The 23,034-nt window shown below is 38.9% G+C and overlaps 1 protein-coding gene across 3 annotated transcripts in view; it reads right to left on the reverse strand.

Annotated features, from left to right (window-relative positions):
- The window catches only part of mzt2b (mitotic spindle organizing protein 2B), a 39,813-nt gene extending 17,108 nt beyond the window's left edge, over positions 1-22,705 (reverse strand). Inside the window, exons 1-4 of one of the 3 annotated variants that reach the window (XM_073065351.1) lie at positions 22,557-22,705; positions 16,257-16,463; positions 12,381-12,529; positions 5,903-6,034 (exon numbers count right to left, since the gene is read on the reverse strand). In XM_073065351.1, the coding sequence (XP_072921452.1) occupies positions 5,903-6,034; positions 12,381-12,529; positions 16,257-16,438 (463 nt within the window). In that variant the 5' untranslated portion in view covers positions 16,439-16,463; positions 22,557-22,705. Of the gene's footprint in view, positions 1-5,851; positions 6,035-12,380; positions 12,530-16,256; positions 16,464-22,556 lie in introns of all 3 variants that reach the window. The other 2 variants (XM_073065350.1, XM_073065352.1) reach the window with 2 other exon arrangements.
- Positions 22,706-23,034: the final 329 nt, after the last annotated feature.

Raw genomic sequence — 23,034 nt, forward strand, 5'->3', positions numbered from 1 at the left:
AGTCTCATTATTGCTTCATCGTTGTTTTAATTATTATTGGAACATATCAACTTGAAGCCTTTTGAAATTTGAAATAAACATGGCTTGTTAAAAAAATTGTTCAGTTCAACATTACTCAGCTATTATTTATTACCCAATTGTTTATACCTGAAAGTCACTGACAGACCTTCTTTTCACGTTTAAAAAAGTCACAAGATTGTTAGTTTGAATCTGTGGCTTGATAAAGTAACATTCAATATTCCTCTTATAGTGTATACCTCCACCAGGCTACTTCTCAAATGCCACCCTTTAGTTGTTTTACTGACATTAGTCTTGTAGTCCTTTTCTCTTATTCTTCCGGTATTTGAATACTTGTGTCTTGGCAAATAGGAATGGGCATAATTGAGGTACAGTAAACTTTCACTGCAATTCCCTCCAAGTTATTTCACTGTTTTACATGCCCTTCTTTGTGCTTTAATATCAGACCAGTGATCAATCAGCTATACATATTTAGCACCAAGACCATCAAGATACCTGGATATATTTCTGCATTATCCTTATCTTTACCCATGTACCAGTTTACGAATAAATGCTAATTTAATTTCCAGGGTTCTGTGACAAGAACCACAGTTGCACCTGCTTGAGTAAGTAGAATATGTCAAAAGTCAAAGTACTAAATTATTATATATATTGGACTGCACCATTGAAGACTATCCAAATCTTGAATCTAAGAGATATATATTACATTTTGGATATAACAGCAAATATTAATAGAGATTTTATTGTAGAGCATCAGATTTATAAAACATTTGGCATTAGACAAAAAGAAAATATTGAGCAAATAAAGCATCATGGGATAAAACACAACATAAATAATATCAGGTCAGTGTTGATTCTATCCCGAATATTAGTATTGAGTGAATTACAATGTGTAGAACATTAAGAACTTAATAGCTCTTAACATGTAAGCAAATTCTTGAAAGATTTCGATTTCTGTAGTCAAACATCCAAATTCCTTCACTGAATGCTGTAATCTTCAATATATTCTAAAGAATTGAGTAGAATTATTGGACCAGTTCCAATAATTATCAGATTCATTGAAAAGGAGCTAAGAAATTTAAAAATATGTGATATTGTGCTTCTTTTGGCATAAAATCACATATATCAGCAAAAAATTGATACACAACAAAACCATCATTTTCTGATGGAAAGGTGAGTGGAACAGCAAGGTGTTATGATGATGTCTGTATTATTATGGTCTGATATTAACACCTTATGCTTTGCATGCTGGGGATAGATCACAGCACATCCTGCCATCTCAAAAAATACAGTACAGGCAACATCTGCATGACAGGGAGGGGGTGCTGTGTTCATTGAAAATGGTCTATTTTGCATAATGGAAGAGTCATCCATGCTTGTGTTAAGAAATGTGAGCTGAAAAAAATCGTACTTATTTGCTTACATTTTATCTCCATGTAATTTTCATCAGTATGAAATTTATTCAATTTTTCAACATTTTCTTAATTCTCTAAGAGCAAATTCCGGTTACCCAAACATCTATAATACAGGAGTTGCCTGTACACAGAATCAAAGAGTGAAACTCTTCGGAGTTCACAATTTAAAATATACTGCACGTAAATATTAATCTTTGGATTCAAAATCCTACCTGAATAACATTTCTCAAAAGTAGCCAATAAAGTTTTGTAACTGTTAAAGCAAATGAATCACTCCATTCACATTATACTATACAAACTGAATTTCTCATAATATTTACTAGAGTAAGAAGTCAAATAAATTGAGCTAAAAAACTGCAACCCAGTTCCCTCAATTGAATCACTTTGAGGTAATATATTTTACCTTTAAATAATCTATATTGTTTGTGATCTCAGCCTTACTACAATTAGCGACCTACAATTTTGGAATGTGGACAAGTTGAAGCATTTGCTAGTTCTTTAAAGCAATAAAAATCTAAATGATCTAGGAACAGACTTACAAAATATACAGGAATTTTACTTTAGATCCATTATTAATATCATTTACAACTCTTTGCATAACACAATATTTACCCACAATATTGTCAAAAACCTAGCTGAATACTAAAGACTTGTGCTGATCAAATGGCTTGAGTGTCACCAATATCTTTAACCTCTCACTTTGGCAGTGAGGTACCCCACCTGCTTTAAGTAGACTTCATTTATACTGGTGACTAAGAAGAACATGTTAACCTGCCTCAATGACTATCATCCAGTAGCACTTACATCCACTGTGACAAAGTGCTACCAAAGGTTGGTGATGAAACATATCAGCTCCTGACTGAGAAGCAACTTGGATTCACTCCAATATGCCAAATGGCACAACAGATCCACAGTAGATGCCATTTCATTGGCTCTTCACTCAACCCTGGAACATCTGGACAACGAAAAAGTATACATCAGGATTCATCAACTATGGCTCAGCATTCAATACTATCCTCCCCTCACAACTAAACAATAAGCTTAATGACCACGGCCTCAGTACGTCCTCATGCAATTGGATCCTTGATCTCTTCACTTAAAGTCACAGTCAGTTCAGATTGGCATAAACATCTCCTCCACATTCTCCATCCGCATAGGTGCACCACAAGTCTGGGTGCTTCGCCCCCTGAACTACTCACTTATGACTGACAGGCTAAGCACAGTTCCAATACCATATTTAAGTTTGCAGACGACACCACTGTCATTAGCCGAGTCAAAGGTGGTGATGAATTGGCATATAGGAGGGAGATTGAAAATCTGGCTGAGTGCTGCCACAACAACCACTCATTCAATGTCACCAAGACAAAGGAACTGGATTATTGACTTCAAAAGGAGGAAACCAAATTTTCAAGAGCCAGCCTACATCAGGGGATCAGAGGTGGAGAGGGTCAGCGACTTTAAATTCCTTGATTATCATTTCAAAGAAACGCTGGACAGTGCCTCCACTTGGTTAGAAGTTTGCAAAGTTGTGAAAATCCCAAAAAAAAAGTACTGGATATGGCTCAGTCTATCACGGGTAAAGCCCTTCCCACCATTGAGCACATCTACATGGAGCGTTGTTGCAGAAAAGTAGCATCCATCATCAAGGGCCCCCACCATCCAGGCCATGCTCTCTTCTTGCTGCTGCCATCAGGAAGATACAGGAGCCTTAGGACCAACACCAACAGGTTCAGGAACAGTTATTACCCCTCTAACGTCAAGCTCTTGAACCATAGGGGATAACTTCAATTAACTGCATTTGCCTCATCATTGAATTTTTCCATAACCTATGGACTCACTTTCAAGAACTCTTCATCTCATATTCCTGATATTCATTGCTTATTTATTTATTTATTTATTTATTACTATTATTATTTTCTTTTCTTTTGTATTTGCACAATTTGTTGTCTTTTTCACATTGATTATTTGTCCATTCTGTTAGGTGTGGTCTTTCATTGATTCTACTGGGCTTTTTGGGTTTACTGTGTATGCCTGCAAGAAAATTAATCTCAGGTTTGTATATGGTGGCACATACGTACTTTTGATAATAAATTTACATTGAACTTTTGAAATAATCCTGATTTCTGCCCATATTAAATGAGCAGATTACAACCAGATGCATTAGAGTCAAAGCAGATGCAAACTCATCCCTGACTTAATACACATAGAATCCTCAATATTTACAGCATATTAAATAGGTAATTCAGTCCATTACATCCTGCAAGCTTAAAAAAGGAACTTTTTAGATTAATATCATTTACCAGCTGTTAATTAATTTCCTTGTAGGATATAGCTCTCCAAGTGCTCATCAGGATAGCTTTCGGTTGAAATGTGTAGCTCTACACCAATTATTATTTCACACATTAATTTCCAGACTTCACTATTTTTTGGATGAAAAAATGACCCTCAATTCCCCTCTAATCATTTTAGTGAACAACTTCAATTTCTTCCTCAGTCAATGATTACTCTGCTATAGAAAATAGGTCCTTCCTGCAAAGCACGCCTTGACTCCTATTCATACACCTCAATTAAATCTTTTTAATTTTAATTGTTTTGTTTAATTCTCTCTTTCTCAAAGTAAAAGTTAACTTCGTTTATTAACAGAGTACATACTTGTCACTACATACAACCCTAAGATTCTTTTTCCTGCGGGCATACTTAGCAAATCTATAGAAAAGTATCTGCAAACAGGATCAATGGACAACAAACAATGTAAATGCAGATATAAATAAATAACAAGCATAAAATAACAAGATAAAATAATACTTAAATGAGTGTAGCTATCCCCTTTTGTTCAATAGTCGGATGGTTGAGGGGTGATTACTGATGTACCTGTGCCTTCTACCTAACAGCAGCAGAGAGAAAAGAGCAGGCCTGGGTGGTGAGGATCTTTGATAATGGATGCTGCTTTTCTACAGCAATTGTTCATGTAGATGTGCTCAATGGTTGGGAGGGTTTTACCTGCAATGTACTGAGCTGAATCCACTAGCTTCTGTAGGATTTTCTACTCAAAGGCATTGGTGTTCCCATACCAGGCTGTAATGCAGCCAGTCAGCACACTTACCACCACACATCTATCGAAATTTGCCAAGGTTTTTGATGACTTGCCGAACTTTTGCAGACTCCTGAGGAAGTACAAGCACTGTCATGGATTCTTCGCAATTATATTTATATGATGGATCCAGGACAGGTCTTCTGAGATAGTGACATCCAGGAATTTAAAATTACTGACCCTCTCCACATCTTTCTTCCGATGATTATTAGTTCATGGGCCTCTGGTTTCCCTCTCCTGAAGACTACAATTAAGTTCCTTTGTCTTATTAACATTGAATGAGAGGTTGTTGTTTTAACACCAGTCAGCCAAATTTTCAATCTCCCTCCTGCATGCTGATTCATCACCACCTTTGATACAGCCCATTACAGTGGTGTCATCAGCAAACTTGTATATAGTGTTGGAACTGTACTTAGCTATACAATCATAGGTGTAAAGTGAGTAGAGCAAGGGGCTGAGCAAATATCCCTGTGGTGCTCCTGTGCCGATGGAGATTATGGAGGAGATGTTTTTGCCAATCCAGACTGACTGGGGTTGTTGGTGGGGTAGCATTTGTTGTTAATTCTTGAGTTGGAGAACTTTGAATGAAAAAAGCAATGCAGCAGACTTTAACACTGTAGATTAGTGAGAATTCTTTTTGTTGTTATTCTCCCCTCTCACTGTGTTACACCCCTCCGTCCCTTTATTAGTGTCAGAGAGAGCGCTTGTGGTATGTCGAATTGTCAGGTGTACGATTAGTTTTTGTTGTACTGTAGATCATGGTCTTTATCAGCAGTTACCACTCCACCTCTGCTGTTCAGACTTGCAGTTGAACTATACCAGATACAGGAACATATCCCAAAATGAAATGCTTTCTGACACTCATCACCCACCTCCCACCAACTCTGTCACATGGACACCATCAATTGCCACAATCTCTCTTATTCTCAAACATCTTTCCTCTGGGCTTTGACCTTTTGAAATAGCCCTACCTACAAGGCCTCTAGGCTATCTGCCACTCTGGCAAAGGAATTTCACATGGCAAAGTCTTTCAATTAAAATCTGCAGGATAGTCCACCAGCCTCTTACTTGAAGTTACCCAAACCTACATAACCATCTCCAGATACAGCCTGCTTTTTGGCAAAGGTCCAGTACAAGTAAATGACATTCTCTAAATATAACTTCCATCTAATCATGAGTGCAATCGAAAGGAAATAATTAATCTAATGCTAGGTGCAGGTACAAAGCTTTAAAAGCCATATACTGTAAAAGCATTCAGAATGTAATCTTGTTCCTGGTGCAATCATTGACTGTACAGGAACCCAGCAGATAAACTAATAAACGCAACCTGAGAAGGGTGAGAACAGGCAGCAAGAAAACTGGAAGGAACCAGGGGGACCTTGAGAGAGAGGTGAGCAAGCATCAGCAGGGCTGTAGACCACAATCTTAGTGCCCAGTCTTGGAGATCGATGGGCAGAAGAAAAGGAGAGTGCTGGGATTTTACTGCTCTTTGCGGAGATAAACGAATGTTCTAGTTCAAAGAGGAAAGATATGAGAATACATTAAAGAAGACAAGATGGAGAGAGGTACAGAAACTTAGTTCAATGCAAAGATACAAACCCAGGTTGATCTTTCATGAAGAATTTAGCTCAAACTGTTCTTTGGGCTCAAAAATCACCACTGACAACAAACATGAAAACTATTTAGAAAGAGTAATGAAGAAGTTTAAAATTTCCTCAATTTTATATTTTGTTTGGAAATTTATTTACATGCAATGTCTTCAGGGGAATGGATTGCATTCTGTAACACCTTATATTAAAAATAAGGACTACTATCCATTAAAGTAATTTACCTAAAGGGTGTGAGAGGATACAGAAATGCATGAGTGAGCAAGAGAGCACGTAAGACCCAATGCGAGTGCAACTGAGAGAATGAGTGAGAGCGAGAGAGTGAATGAGAATGAGTGGAAGTGAAGAGCAAGTGAGAGTGTTTTGGAACTAAAACTCAGCACCAAGTAAGTATGGAGAAGGAGGTTTGTATTTCTTAAATTTCTTAAAGGAAAACCTAACAGAAAGACTTATTCTTTACACTTAACATATTACAGATTAAATTATGCAAGGTTTTTATTTGCACTACCAAATTCTCATTTTGTTACAATGAAATATCTAAGAGGACATGGTAAAATATACTTAGTGAGTCTGTGTGTCAAGCTTATTACACAATAGGGCCAAATACATCACAAAAATTAATATGCAATATAATATTTCAAACTGATACTGATTGTGGTATTTCTACCCATACTAAATTCTCATACCATCTCCATAGTGCCAATCTTACAAAAAACCTGCAACTTGCAATAAAATCTGTTTTCCTGTAAAACACAGCTGAATGTCTGGAGTTATTATTGAACATACAATTGAAACAACACTAGTCCAACAATAGAGGTGTACATCTTACCTGAAGCTGTTCAGAAAAGCAAGAGAATGAGGAGGGGAACTTCTGGGATGGGCAGGGAAGAGAGACAATACAAACAAATACAGAATTTGCACAGAAAATAGGAGAATGGACACCATGTGCTAGGTTTCACCTGGCCATAAACAATGCCTCATTTCACAACCTAGCTTGGAAAACAATCCATTTAAAATTTCATTAATGACACCATTATTCAGTCCCATTTCTAAAAATTATTAGTTGTTATGTAAATTAAAGCTTTACATTTTTCTGCCTTGAGGTAATGATCCCAGGAAAACCAACTGTATATTAAGAAAACTTATTAAAATAAAGATACATTACTCCCTCTGATATAATTCAAATCCATACGCTCTTCAACACCAAAATATTCACAATAGCAGAAGATGTTGATTGAAAATAGCACTTTAACAATCAATGAAATTTTCAGGGTATTTTGATTCATAATGATAAAACTGTGGGGAAAAAAAGCCTTCAATTACCTTCTACCTAAGTTAGAGAAGTCACTGGGAGATTGGCGAGAAAACCCAGGAAATTATAGACCAGTGAGTCTGAATTCAGTGGTAGGCAAGTTTTTGGAGAAGATCCTGAGAGGCAGGATTTATGAGTATTTAGAGAGACATAATCTGATTAAGGATAGTCAGCATGGCTTTGTCAAGGGCCATTATATGGAAATACTTTCTAGCAGGAGTTAAGCAATGTTTCCTGAAACCTTTTACAATGAGTATTCAAGGACAATATATTTTAGAATACAGTCTCTTCTTGGAAACTATCAAATAACTTTATGAAAAGCAAATGTCTCGCTGTTAATGGAAGAATCCTGCCCAACCATTATGACAAAGTAACAGGTGTGTCCTTCAAGAAGACAATAAATAAATAGATGTTTTAAACAGTGTTCCTTTGATAGAACTAATCAAGGTCAGAAATTTAATTAGAAAATAAAACTTTTTCAACTAATCTCAATTCAAAACAAGATCTACACTTGAGGGAAAGGATGCTTTGCTGGATGTCTCTTTTTGGCTGTGGCCACAATTGTATGGCCTGGATAATGCACATGTTCCATTGTTATCTTTTGTGACTGCAGGATATTAAAGGATGTTTGTGAATATCCTGTGATATGCAACATAGGACATTATTTTGAACATAGTTTTATTTAATTGGGTATTTGTCATTGGAAATGTTTGGATATTAAAGTTTTATTTTAGACATTATTTTAATTTTAAGTCTGTACTAATTTGATGAGTTTAACTATTTTTAGCAATGGTTACTTAAAGCTGCAGGTGATGTTTTTGCTCCATGCGATTTGGACAACTTAAACAAACTGTAATATATTTTTAAGAGTATATGGGGAGATGTGGAAGGAAATGTAACTTTAGACTTAAAATTCTTCCTAGCCTTATATCTCTCTAAGTGATATACCATAGCCGATAGTTGGGTGCAGAGCAAACCTGGGCCATGACCTGTGTAAATGCCTACCTCGGATAACAAGATCAGTTTTTACTCTCTGGAAAATCACCAGATATCTACCCAGATGAAACCAGCATTGTGCAATTTATTATGCAAACTGACAACTGTATTTTCAGGCTATGTCCGAGCAAGAGGATTATTCTTCTTTCCTGCTAAAACACGACTCTGTCTTCAACAATAGCATTATATGAACAAATACAGACAGTTGTGTGCTATTAGATCCCTAATATATTAGACCCCTGTACAATCATGCCAAGTAAATTGAAGCTGTAACCCATGGGAAAAAAAGGCTTTATACATTAATAAATAGTTTTATTCTGAATTTTGAATAGAAATCATTTTTAAAAACCGCATTATAAATCGTGATATTACCACAAAATGAAAACATCAGCAATTCTGAAGAGTGGCTCCATTTGCATTCTAACCACCTGGGGCTAACTTTCTCTAATAGCTAAAGTATAAATCAATAGCAGCACAAAGTTAACTGCTGTCAAGAAATTTTACTGAGCAAGCCAGAAACTGAGCTCCAGATGCCTTGATAGATCTCTAGGTGCAACCCTAATTTCCAGATTGGAAGTGATATTCTGATGTTCTCTTATCCAACATTGCACAGCAAATTGGTTAAGATTGCAAGGAGTATTTTGACCTTCAGAGCAAGAGGAAATGAGTACAGAAACAGGGGTGCCTTGCTGAGGTTTTACAGAGTCTTAGGACACACCCTGGTTATTGAGTGGTATTTTGGTCTCCTTGGATGGATATTTTTGCTCTAGAGGGATTGCAATGAAAATTCCTGAAGACTAATTCCAAGGATGACAACACCAATGTACAAATAGTGATTAGGATAACTGGGTTTAGATTCAAGGGAAAAGAGGCACCCTTTGGTAAAGCTTCTAAAATTCCAATGAGACTGCAGAGATAGGAAAGATATTCCTATGATGGAGATATTCAAAACCAAGGGATATAGCCTAAGTGTACAGGGTAAGCCATTTAGGACTAAGATGAAGGGAAAATTCTTCAGCCAAAGAAGAGGTGAATCACTAGAATTCTCCATTACAAAAGCCAGTTTGAGGCAAAATTTTTAAATATATACAATGTGGCTAAATACATTAATGAAGGTAGAGCTGTAGATGTAGTGTATATGGATTTCAGCAAGGCATTTGATAAGATACCCCATGCAAGGCTTATTGAGAAAGTAAAGAGGCATGGGATCCGAGGGGACATTGCTTTGTGGATCCAGAACTGGCTTGCCCACAGAAGGCAAAGAGTGGTTACAGATGGGTCATATTCTGCATGGAGGTCAGTGACCAGTGGTGTGCCTCAGGGATCTGTTCTGGAACCACTACTGTTCGTGATCTTTATAAATGACCTGGATGAGGAAGTGGAGGGATGGGTTAGTAAATTTGCTGATGACACAAAGGTTGGGGGTGTTGTGGATAGTGTGGTGGGCTGTCAGAGGTTATAGCAGGACATTGATAGGATGCAAAACTGGGCTGAGAAGTGGCAGATGGAGTTCAACCCAAATAGGTGTGAGGTGGTTCATTTCGGTAGGTAAAATATGATGGCAGAATACAGCATTAATGGTAAGACTCTTGGCAGTGTGGAGAATCAGAGGTATCTTGGTGTCCGAGTCCATAGGACACTCAAAGCTGCTACGCAGATTGACTCTGTAGTCAAGAAGGCTTACGGTGCATTGGCCTTCATCAACCATGGGATTGAATTTAAGAGCTGAGAGGTAATATTGCAGCTATATAGGACCCTGGTCAGACCCCACTTGGAGTACTGTGCTCAATTTTGGTCGCCTCACTACAGGAAGGACGTGGAAACCATAGAAAGGGTGCAGAGGAGATTTACAAGGATGTTGCCTGGATTGAGGAGTATGCCTTATGAGAATAGATTGAGTGAAGTCAGCCTTTTTGTTAAGGATCCGGCCTAAACACTGGGTCGAAGGGCCTCTGCTGATAGCTCTGGACCACGACAGCCCTTAATTTCTGCCTTCTTTCACCTGGCCATGTGGGTTTTGACCCAGCCCCTTTTCTTACTGGACTTTCGCCAATTACTCACTTATCTCCTCACTAGCACCCACCTGTTTCTGTTTTCACTCATTACCTGGTCCATTTAAACCCTGCCTTGACTTACATTCTCTGCCAGTTTGTCCCAGCTTTGACCTGAGTTGTTCTAGCTGGCCATTGTGACTGCTGCCAACTGATTTTGCTGGACTCTGTGTTTCTGGATTTTCACCTGTGTGCTCTGGATTGTCTGCCCTTGCTGGACTGCCTTTCCTGGGTAAAACCTCTGCCTGTCATTCTGGATTTGTGCCTGCCTCCTGTTTTTGAAAGACTGTTGCTCTTGTGCTCCCTAATAAATCCTGGTAAAAGAGCATTCATTGGTCTGCACTTGAGTCCTACCGTAACCTGACCCAACCTGACATTTCACTCCTTGGAGTGACAGAGGATGAGAGGTGACCTGATAGAGGAGTACAAGATAATGAGAGGCATTGATTGTGTGGATAGTCAGAGGCCTTTCCCCAGGGCTGAAATGGCTAGCAGGAGAGGGCATAGTTTTAAGGTGCTTGGAAGTAGGTACAGAGGAGATGACGGGTAAGTTTTTTTTTTTACGCAGAGAGTGGTAAGTGTGTGGAATGGGCTGCTGGCAGTGGTAGTGGAGGTGGAAATGATAGAGTCTTTTAAGAGACTCCTGGATAGGTACATGAAGCTTACAGAAATAGAGGGCTATGGGTAAGTCTAGGTAGTTCTAAGGTAAGGATGTGTTTGGCACAACTTTGTGGCTGAAGGGCCTGTACTGTGCTGTAGGTTTTCTACGTTTCTAAAGAGTTAGATAAACAACCATTGGCTAAGGAAATCAAAGAGCTGGGAAGAGATCAGGAACAGAATATTGATTGGCCATGATCACCTGACACCTGCTGTTAAATTCTGTCACTCTCTGAAAAGTCCCAGTCTCAATGCTCAATCTGTGTCAAGTCAGCTGGGTTAGATAATGACTCCATAACTGCAAAAAAAATTGTTCCATTGTCCTAAACAGGGCAGAAGTGAGGGTAAGGGAGGAAAACAAAATCATCCACTAATTCACCCCTAAGGGAAAGTACCAAACATCTACAAAAGGAAAAAAAATCAGTCTTGGCTTCCAGCACCCATTCTCTGGGATGCATAAATGAACATAAAGTGCCCAGCACCTGTGAACTTTTCTCCAAGATGAATTAACATCTTGTAAGGAGGGGAACAAAGTCAGTATTAGGATAGTTATGATAAAAGATGGGAATGTTGTGAGCTGGGGTTGTTCATTAAAAATAATTTTACCATGTTGAAGTTTATTTTACTTTAACTGTATTTTATTTCACTCACTATTGTGTGGCTGAGAGCTTGGTAATGTACTTGTGAACTATTTCTACTGGTTTACTTTTGATTTGTGGAATCTGCAACTGATTAGTTTTGAGAAAACATTGGCTCCAACTTCACTTCTTTCAGAGAATATCTCTCCACAAACTGCACACCTTACATAGTGAACTGACTATGCCAGTGATCACAGACATATGCTGTACTTTTCAGATTTAGAATAAACCTGAAAGCACTAGTGGTGCAAATGTAACTCCTCTTTTGAGACAGATCTAAATAAATTCAGACTGGTGGAAAGAACTGAGCTAATTAAAACTGATTTTTAAATTAATTGGACCCATTCTTCAGATAACATTTGGATTAAATGCGTTTTACCATGTTATAAATTCCACATTTCATCAATAATATTTGTCTCAATCTGTTGGTCTTTCAGATTCTGTAAATCTTTACAAAATTTCAACAACATCACTGTGGAGTATGTAATCTATATGTGAATAATTGAATTTGAGATATACCTGCAAAGTATATATTGTTTGTCCAATAGTAATTATTTTGGGTTATATTTCCACCAGTCAATTGTTCATTACTTACCTCTGGAGTCTGCCAAACTGCTCTGTGTTGTTGTGGATGGTGTTTCAGTTGAGGATACCTCTGCAATTTTGTGTCCTGCACACATAGCTTTCAGCATCTGGAAAACTGCCAATGGAGCGACATTCATCTTCAACAGATCCACAATTATTCTGATGGCCAAAATACAAAACAGACATTAGATGAACCAGACCATTTCAACAATCAATAAATATGCACAGATACACTGATTCTCTACTTGTGTAATGTTTCATCTGAAGGAATATCACAAAGATATACATAATTATTTGGTATGAAATGCTGGAAGAGTTGTTAAAATATACGGAACAACATACCTAAGTAACAGCAATTATGAAGTCCACTCTATTAATATAAAAGTTAATGGCAAATACTTCAAAGATTTAAAAATAAAAATGGCTTGTGGAAAGCTGTGGGAGTCATTTGTAGAAAGGCATATTATAAAGCCATGTAAATTAAAATCAATGTTTTCTTTTGAAAAAGTATAATTCTGAAACAAACTCCACATGAATGATGGAGATTACTGCAACTTCAAAGAAAAAACTAGAATGACTACAAACACGAGGAAACAGCAACATAATGCAATTTAAACAGCATAGACTCAACACTGAAGAGCTATTTGCAGAATGACATGATTCAAAATAAGCTCAGATTTACAGCTTTTGTTCCTGAGAGACAATGAATTCTATAGCAGGCAAACAGGAATTCTGCTCATTGATTTCTCAGTAATTTAGCTTGAGGACAGTACTTACTGAAAGCAAATGATAAATGATCACATAGAAATACCTGAGTGAGTTGACATCTGTGAGAGAAGACATGTTAACCTCTATCGGAAGAAAAAATACATAGCATTCAAAAAGAAATGGGGTGGGTGGGATGCATTGGAAGAATTAATGGATGCTCCTATCACTGTAATGATAAAGTGTTCAATGAATTAAGAAAATGTGACATTTTTTTCCATAAATGGAAATAAGATACACGGACATCCAAAATGCATTAGTAATGTTGATTAAGTAACAAATATTGGCCAAGACTCCAGGAAAATTATTTAAGTACATTGAAAGTACCAGATAAGAGATGAATAGGATTAAGTTAAACGGGAATATTAGCCATTCATTGAACCAATGCAGAAAAAAAAATTTAAGATACACATCTGCCCAAACCTAACTGTACAGTGTGTGGGGCTGAATGGATATAGCAGATATTAATTCAAGCAAGAACCAGTCTTCAGTTCTAAATGTAAATCACAAGCAGTAAACAGCTTGTAGGTAAAAGGACAGCATTACAAACAAACAGCACTGACCACAGTGCATAGTTGCTGGCCCACAGCAAGGGATGGCTGCTCGAGATATTATTTGCAATGTGAAATGATAATGAGATGTTCTGGTCTGCATCAGCCAAATGTATGACAATGGGTAAGCACAAGAGATTCTGCAGATGCTGATAGTACAGAGTAACACAAACAAAATGATGGAGGAGCTCAGAGGTCAAGCAGCATCTATGGAGTGGAATAAATAACTGATGTTTCAGGACAACACCCTTCATCAAGATCTCAGCCTGAAACGTCAATTATTTGTTTAATAGATGCCACATGACCTGGTGAGTTCCTCCAGCATATTATATATTCTAAGACAATGGAGTATGCTAATTGGCCCTCATCAAACCACACAACACTGGCTGTTATTTGCACCATGGTAATTATGTTCAAGAAAGTTTGCAGACCAGACTAATATTGTGACTTAGCACATCAAATGAGGTCAGTGCATAGCTATTTTAACAATTGTTAGGATACTGGTGTACTCAAAGCATCAGTACTCAAGACGTTTATTTTGGTTGTCTGGAACTATGTTCCCAGAAGCATTTAGACCATCTGTATAAATTACTTCATCCCAGTAAAGTTGTTTTCAGAGGTGTGTCTAACTGTAGATATGTAACTCAAAGAAAGTACTGTCAAACCCAAAATATTGAAGTAAACAATGTCATTATAACTATTGAAATTGCATTGAATCATCTGCTGTTACCTTTGATCTTAGGGGTAAAAAAAATTGACTGTACGTTGAGTTTGAGCAACTCTACCAAGACAGTCTAGAGGAAAATGCCTGCTTGTCATGATGAATAAAGACCTTTATATCACCAGCTTCAGTGTCTCTCTGGGTGACTAAGTCACAACACTATTTAGCACTGCTTATTGAAGCCTCGACCTAAGTTTCTCACTCAGATCTCCAAAAGGGGCAATTGAACCACAAACTTCTGATTGGAGACAAATAAGCCATTAAGCTCAGCTACAGACTATCAAACAGAAGTAGTAGACATCTTACTTTGAAGTTTCATGCCTAAACAAAATCTTTTTCAGAACTCATGAACTCGTCGATTTCATCCACCTTGCCACCTGCCCTCAAATTCACCTGTCCATTTCCAGCATTTCCCTTCCCTCTCTTGATCTCACTGTCTTTATCTCCGGAAACAGCTTATCCACAAAATGTCTATTATAAACGACAGACTCTCACAGCTACCTGGACTATACTTCGTCCCACGCTGCTAGTTGTAAAAACGCAATCCTTTTCGCTTAATTCCTCCATCTCCACTGCATCTGCTCTCAGGATGAGGCTTTTCATTCTAGAACGAAGGAGATGTCCTCCTTTTTCAAAGAAAGGGGCTTCCCTTACTCTATCATCAACACTGCCCTCAACCGCATCTCTTCCATTTCACACGTCTGCTCTTAACCAATCCTCCCGCCACACTACCAGGAGGAACCCTAGTTCCTCTTGTCCTCACCTACCGCCCCAGTAGCTTCCGTGCCCAGCACATAATTCTCCAAAACTTCTGACCCCTCAACTGGATCCCTCCACCTAATACACCTTTCTCCCACCCCCCCCCCCCACTTTCCGCTTTCTGCAGGGATCGCTCCCTATATAACTCCCTTGTCCATTCGTCCCTCCCCACTGATCTCCCTCTTGGCACTTATACTTGCAAGCCGAACAAGTGCTACACATGACCCTACACTTCCCCCCTCACTACCATTCAGAGCCCCAAGCAGTCCTTCCAGGTGAGGCAACACTTCACCTGTGACTCGGGGTCATATACTTTGTTCAGTACCCCTGGCGGGGCCTCTTGTACATTGGTGAGACCCAACGTAGATTGGGAGACTGCTTCACCAAGCATCTACGTTCTGTCTGCCAGAACAAGCAGAATCTCCCAGTGGCCACTCATTTTAATTCCACTTCCCATTCCCATTCTGTTATGTTCATCCATGGCCTCCTCCACTGTCAGGATAAGGCCACACTTAGGTTAGAGGAACACCTTATATTCTGTTTGGGTAGCCTCCAACCTGATGGCATGAACATCAATTTCTCAAACTTCCAGTAATGTCTCCCCTCCCCCCCCTTACCTATCTCCCATTCCCTTGTCCCCGACTTTTCTTTCTTCCATGGCCTTCTGTCTGTTTCACCAATCAACTTCCCAGCTCCTTGCTCCATCCCTCCCTCTCCAAGTTTCACCTTCACCTGGCGTTTCTCTCTCCCCTCCCCCTGCCTTTCAAGTCTACTCCTTAGCTTTTTATCTCCAATCCTGCTGAAGACGTCTAGTGTACTTTTTTCCGTAGATGCTGCCTGGCCTACTGAGTTCCTCCAGCATTTTGTGTGTGTTGTTCTTTTTTTCAACATCATTATATTTGGAAATGATTTCCTTCAATTACACCTTTACAAAGACTGATGAAATAAATTGCTATAATTATGAAAAGCTTTATGCAATATTTTAATCACAATTGAAAAAAATGTTTGGAAATATACAGTGGCATATTCACTGCTAAATAAGGAACTACACCAGCCAATCTCAACTTTTCATAACTATTTCTGAACTTACTTAAACACTTCTTGGTCCATAGCAACACCAGCTGCCTGGGTAAGCTCATACAGCTCCAGCTCTTCTGCGTTGAGGACTTTCTTCTTCTTGACTGCATATTTTTGTACATTTCCACTGACGGTGGCCAAGAGAGTCTGCTGTGCATCTAGGCCAGATATTCCAGCCTGCTGTGGTACGGCCATATTATCACTGGAGCAAACCTTCACACTGAAATCCAATAAATAACAAATTGTTCTCTATTGTGTCAAGTAAAATCCAACATTCCCAGCCATACATACATAAAGTTCAAAGTACAAAGTATGTATATGCTATCATATACTACTTTGACATTCATTTCCAAACAGGTATTTACAGGGGAAAAAAATAGAATTTTACAAAAAATCTACACATAAACAGAAATAGACTGACAAACAACTGATGTACAAAAGACAAACTGAAAATAAAGATAAGACTGAGAATCTGAGTTGTAAAGAGTCATTGAGAGTAAGCCTGTATGTTGTAGAATCAAATCAGAGTGGTGCTGAATCAAATTATCTATGCAGGTTGCGGAGCCTGGTGGTGTGGGACCTAAAACTGCTCTATCTCCTGTCCAATGATAATAGCAAGAAGAGAGCATAGCCTGGATGGGCAGGGGGTGGTCTTTGATGATAGATGATGTTTTCTTGTGACAGTGCTCAAAGTTAGAAGTACATATATGTTACCATATACAACAATGACATTCATTTTTCACAGGCATATTCAATAAAACCATAGAACAACAACCGTAACAGAATCAATGAAAGACCACAACAACTTGGGCATTCAACCTGTGTGCAAAAGACAACAAACTGTGCAAGTACAAAAAGAAAGTAATAGTAATAAATAATCAAACAATAAATATCGAGAACATAAGATGAAGAATCCTGGAAAGTGAGTCTGTAAGATGTGGGAACTTTGAAATGATGAAGTAAGTGAAATTGATTGAAGTTATCTTCTTTGGTTCAAGAACCTGATATTTGAGAGGTAACAATTGTTCCTGAACCTGGTAATGTGAGTGCCAAGGCTCCTGACCTTCCTGGTGACAACAGTGAGTAGAGAGCATGTCCTGTGTGGCGGGGGTCCCTGATAATAGATGCTGCTTTCGTGCAACAACGCTTTGTGTAGATGAGCTCAATGGTGGTGATCAATGTAAATATACTCAAAGGCGAGAAGGTTTCCCCTCTAATAGATTGGCTGTATCCATTACTTTCTGTAGCCTTTTCCATTCTTGGGCATTGGTAGTTCTACACCAGGCCATGAAGCAACCAATCAGGATAGTTTCCACTGTGCATCTATAGAAGTTGTCAATGTTTTTGCTGACATGCCAAATCTATGCAAATCTCAAAACAAGTAGAGGCACTGCCATGCCTTCTTTGTGATGACACAATTTAGCTGGTCTCAGGGCATATCTTCTGATATGTTAATACAAATGTTGGATCCAACTGTTCAATTTTAATTGTCATTTTCTTTGTAATTAACAATTAATTATCTGCTTAGATTTTAAATAGCCTTTATGTACATAACAGTTTAATATGAGAAGTGTAAAGTGGCTTTACAAAGTATAATTCTGGAAACTTAGTACTATATTAATTGGCTGGTATTTTCTCATTGGTTAACTTTTTACTTCCATATTGAATAAGTATTTTCTAATTGGTTCTCTCTTATCTATGGAATTTTTCTTAGCCCTGTGGTATAAAAGTAGCTATTTTGTGCTAGGTACCATCTTCCTTTTCTTTAGATCCTCTCTTCAGGTAGTAAGACCCCCTGTCACTGTTCTGTTCCTGCTCTCTTTGTTCTATCAACTCTTAATAAAACAATTGTGAAACAACAAGTTTTCTGCCTCATACTTGACTTCTGAAAAAACCTTGGATTTAAATCCCAGAAACAACATTTTTGGCTTAGTTGGCAGAGATATTCTGAAGCTGAAAATTGGTTGCACTCGAAGACAAAGCAGGCAATTTTTAGTGTGCAACAAACAGGTAAGAACTTTCTCTGTTCCTTTGCTATCTGAGAAAAAATTTCTGGCTTTGAATATTGGATGGAAATCAGGATTGAGGGCTACTTCGTAGCTATTTAAAAGAGAAACTGCTGTGGAAATATTGGTTGCAATCTATTTTGGTATCTGGTGAAGATAGTGGTTGCACAATCTATTCAGATGTAAACTCTATGGTCGTGATCTATTTGATTACTGGATCAACATATGTGTTTGCGACGTATTTGGTTGCTGGAGCAATCCATTAATATTTTGAGATCTTGGAGTGATAAAAGTACATATGAAATAAGATTGAATCAAAACAATAGTCAAAGTCATGAAACTTACTAGGATCTCTTACCTGAATAAAACATCTCAGTTAGATAAAATCAGTGAAAAAATCCAGATGAAAAATACCACTGTTAAGCTTATGAAGAAGGAATGCGTAAAAATCCAGAAAATGGCTGCTACTGATTTAGAGATAAGACCGCGTGGTTAGTTTGATCGAATGCGTGAGTGATTGAAAGAGTTAACAGGGTGAGTAAAGTCTTTTACTAATCAAAAGACACATGAAACTTTTGATAAACCACAACAGCACGATAGAGACAATAAAAAGACTAGCGAGTATGCCTTTACATTGGTTCTCAATCCACTGGATGGACTGGACAACAGCATCAGGAAAGGGCTAAGGCAGTGGCATCTACTTCATGATTAAAGCATATTGGTGCTCGGACGGACGTAGTGATTTTGCATCACTCTTGTTCTCCCAGTCTCGAACATCTGATAATTAGGTGCTGATTGTTTTACTTACCAAGAGAGTTTTCTGCCATGATCCTAACTGCTGCTTACTGACAACTAACACTCAATGTATTGAGTGCCATGATTAACAAATAAGAATTGGCTTACCTGGACGCCTTTCATATCCTTGCTGGGGATTTCAGTCAGGTTAATTTGAAGAAATCTCTGCCCTATTGCTACTAGTATATCACCTGCAGCACCAGAGGACCCAACACACTCAACCTCTGCCACACTACCATCGAGAATGCCTACTGTTCCACCCCTCAACCACATTTCAGGAAATCTAACCATCTGGCTGTCCTCCTCCTTCCTGCATATAGGCAGAGACTAAAGAGCCATGCATAAAAGCCCAAACAAGCAAGACATCCAGCAACATGATTCAGGAGATAAAGACGTATGGATTCAGGATGAGTTACAAATTTTAAATTGGCTTGCCCATAGAAGACAGACCTTAGGGGTGAAAAGCTGTGTTTTTCTGGCTGGAGGTCTGCGATCAGTGGTGTTCTGCAAGGATTGGTGCTGGGACCTTTTTTGTTTGTGATATATATCAATGATTTGGATGAAATACAGATAGGTGGATTAGCACGTTTGTGGATGACATCAAGATTGGTGGAGTTGTGGACAGTATAAAAGATATCAAAGAACACTACAGGATATAAATACAGATATGGACAGAGACATTAATCCAGGAAAATGCAACGTGTTGCACTTTGGGAGGTTAAATAAAAGTAGAAAGTACACAGTTATTGGTAGACCCCTTTACAACTGTTATGCATGCAGCCCCCTCCTTTGTGAGAATCGCAAGATCATTATTGGGTTGGGTCAGGGGACCCAGGAAATGAGAGAGAGACGTGCAGAATGCCTCGTTCCCCAGCAATTCAAAGCCACGGGACATGGCCATTGTCTCTTGGAGACACATTTGTGGATTGAGATGCTATGCTACGTGAATGGCCTCAGGCAAAAGTGGGCTGGGTGAGAAAGAGATTGCATCACCCCAACCTGATTGATATCTACAACCCTGCAAGTCAGGATAAAAGAGGGGCTGTAGGAACAGCCCCTCAGACGCACCAGAAGAAACGCTAGCGATCCCGTAATAGCGGGAAGCCATTTGAAGGAGGCAACGTGCGTTCAGTTCCGTTGCTTGGGACTGGTGGCTGGAACCACGGAAAACGGCTTTTAGCTAGCAACGGGGAAATCAACTCCCCCGACTCAAAGGACTGGCATCATAAAAGACCTGGGCAAATTTAAAACCGTCTCTCGTAAACCCAAAGAGCTGCATCTTGAATGACAGTGACTTTTATATTTCCATCAGACAATACATTATCCCCTAGACAACGATAGAGCTATTTCTTATTGATTATTATTATACCCGCGCTTTTAGAGTTAGTATTGACGAAGTATATTATCTGTATGTTTGCATTAATATTCGAATTATAGTCGACTGTACTTCCTAAGAAGGTTGGCGTCATTCAATGTCTGTAGTGAGATGCTGAAGATGTTCTATAGGTCAGTTGTGGAGAGAGCCCTCTTCTTTGTGGTGGCGTGTTGGGGAGGAAGCATTAAGAAGAGGGACGCCTCACGTCTTAATAAGCTGGTAAGGAAGGCGGGCTCTGTCGTGGGCAAAGTACTGGAGAGTTTAACATCGGTAGCTGAGCGAAGGGCGCTGAGTAGGCTACGGTCAATTATGGATAACTCTGAACATCCTCTACATAGCACCATCCAGAGACAGAGAAGCAGTTTCAGCGACAGGTTACTATCGATGCAATGCTCCTCGGACAGGATGAAGAGGTCAATACTCCCCAATGCCATTAGGCTTTACAATTCTACCGCCAGGACTTAAGAACTTTTTAAAAGCTATTATTAATGCTTTTTGAGATAGTGATTTAGATGTATATCATATTTTTTACTGAGTTAAGTATTGTATGTAATTAGTTTTTGCTACAACAAGTGTATGGGACATTGGAAAAAAGTTGAATTTCCCCATGGGGATGAATAAAGTATCTATCTATCTATCTATTATTTTGTGTCTTTTTATCAATAAATACTGTTAAAAAATAGTACCATCAGACTTCAACGGACCTCTCTATCTTTGCTGGTAAGTGACCCAGTTACGGGGTACGTAACACAACATTAAAGTACAGAGGGAACTTAGGGTCCACATCCATAGTTCACTGGCTAAGCAAGTGGATAAGGTGATTATGAAGGCATATGAAATGCTTGCTTCCATTGGTAGGGTTGTTGAGTATCATAGTGAGGAAGTCATGCTGCAGCCATATAAAACTTTATTCAGATTACACCTGGAGTATTGTGAGCATATTAGCTACAAGGAGAAGCTGGACAAATGTGGGTTGATTACTCGGAGCACTAGAGGCTGAGGTAAGACATGAAAAAGGAATGTTAAACACTAGAGGATATAGCTTTAAGGTGAGAAGGGGAAGTTTGAAAGAGATTCAGAAGGCAAGTTTTTTTTTAAAAAGTAAAAATAACAAGCTGCTGGAGGAACCAATGGGCTGGACAGTCTCTGTGGATGCAAAAGCACAGTCATCATTATAGGTCGACACCCTACTGGAGTCCTGATACAAGGTCTCAACCCAAAGCGTCAACTATTCCTTTGCCTCCACAGATGTTGCCTGACCCACTTAGTTTCTCCAGCTGTGTGTTTTTTCATTCCAGTCTTTTGACTCATGCAGGATCTTCATATGCTGTCTGGTCCTGAAATACTAATTCTCCTTTGTTCCTTGATTACCCACTGATGCTGCCTGACACACTGGGTTCCTCCAGTAGCTAATCTTTCTTTAAAATGTACCGGTAATTGCATTGTAAATCTCCTTTCAACTTTACCCCTCCCACCATAAAGCTATACATTTTCATATTTTACAGAGTGGTAGGTACCTGGAAGGCACTGTTGGGGAAGTTGTGGAAACGGATAAATTAGCAACGTTTACGAGGCACTTGGAAAGACACTTCAACAGGGAAAGAATGAAGATAAGCGGACCATGCGCAGATAGATGTGCTTTTAAAAAAGAATCATGGTCGCCACAGACATTGACGACAGAAGACCTGTTTCTGTGTTCTATGTTCCACACTTTATGTTCTATTGGTACCAACTAATATAAAAAATACCACAAATTGTTATGTTCATTCCTTGACGGACAAGGAGATACTGTACATACTGCTATATTATCCAAGGGAAAACTCAAGCTTAAAAGTAATTGGATCAATACATTTTCAGGCTGAATTGAATAAATGTTCCTTCAAAATAATTGACTTCAAGACTTTCACTTGTTATTAAAAAAGATGATGGTATTTATAATTCAATACATTGAACGTATCGGTACGGACAACAGAGCAATTGATAAGGTAACCTGTCTGATGAACGATCGGCCCGCACAGCGCGGGGAGCCCGGATTACGTTAGTGCCCACTCCTCCACATCTTCCCTCTCCACCCACCAGCCCCCGAAGCTCCACTTTCTCCACCGCCCAAATCCCCGGAGCACTCCCGGTTATTTACCTGCTCTTCCCTAGCAACCACCCGCCTTCGCATCCACGGCCGCCCCTCGGTCCGGCAGGAAACACGAAGCCTGTGCAAACGGTCCCAGGGGCGCGCCCTCCACAAAAGGAAGTCGCAGCGCCTCCAAGCGATTCAGGCAGGTTCTGCAAGGATCTGATGTTGGTGGGTGGGAGAGACAGCAATGGGAGGGCCAACAATCATCAAAAAATCTATTTATTTTTATGTTGTTTTTATTTCGCATAGCAAAATCTTAAACAAACATGTTAACAAGGCTGTCAGTTTTCAGTCTGGATAGCTTGCTTTCAGAGCTGCATATCTTCTTACCTATAATGAACAAAAGACAATGTATTTTTCTCAGTTGGATTCTATTTATAAGATTAGGACCCTACAGATGGAGAGCAGCAACAAATATCATCAGACCTTTGGCCTATTGATAAATAATTATTCATAATTATTTGGAAGAGTATTTGTTTTATTT

The sequence above is a fragment of the Hemitrygon akajei genome, chromosome 14 (assembly GCF_048418815.1).
Source record: "Hemitrygon akajei chromosome 14, sHemAka1.3, whole genome shotgun sequence".
Lineage (NCBI taxonomy): Eukaryota > Metazoa > Chordata > Chondrichthyes > Myliobatiformes > Dasyatidae > Hemitrygon > Hemitrygon akajei.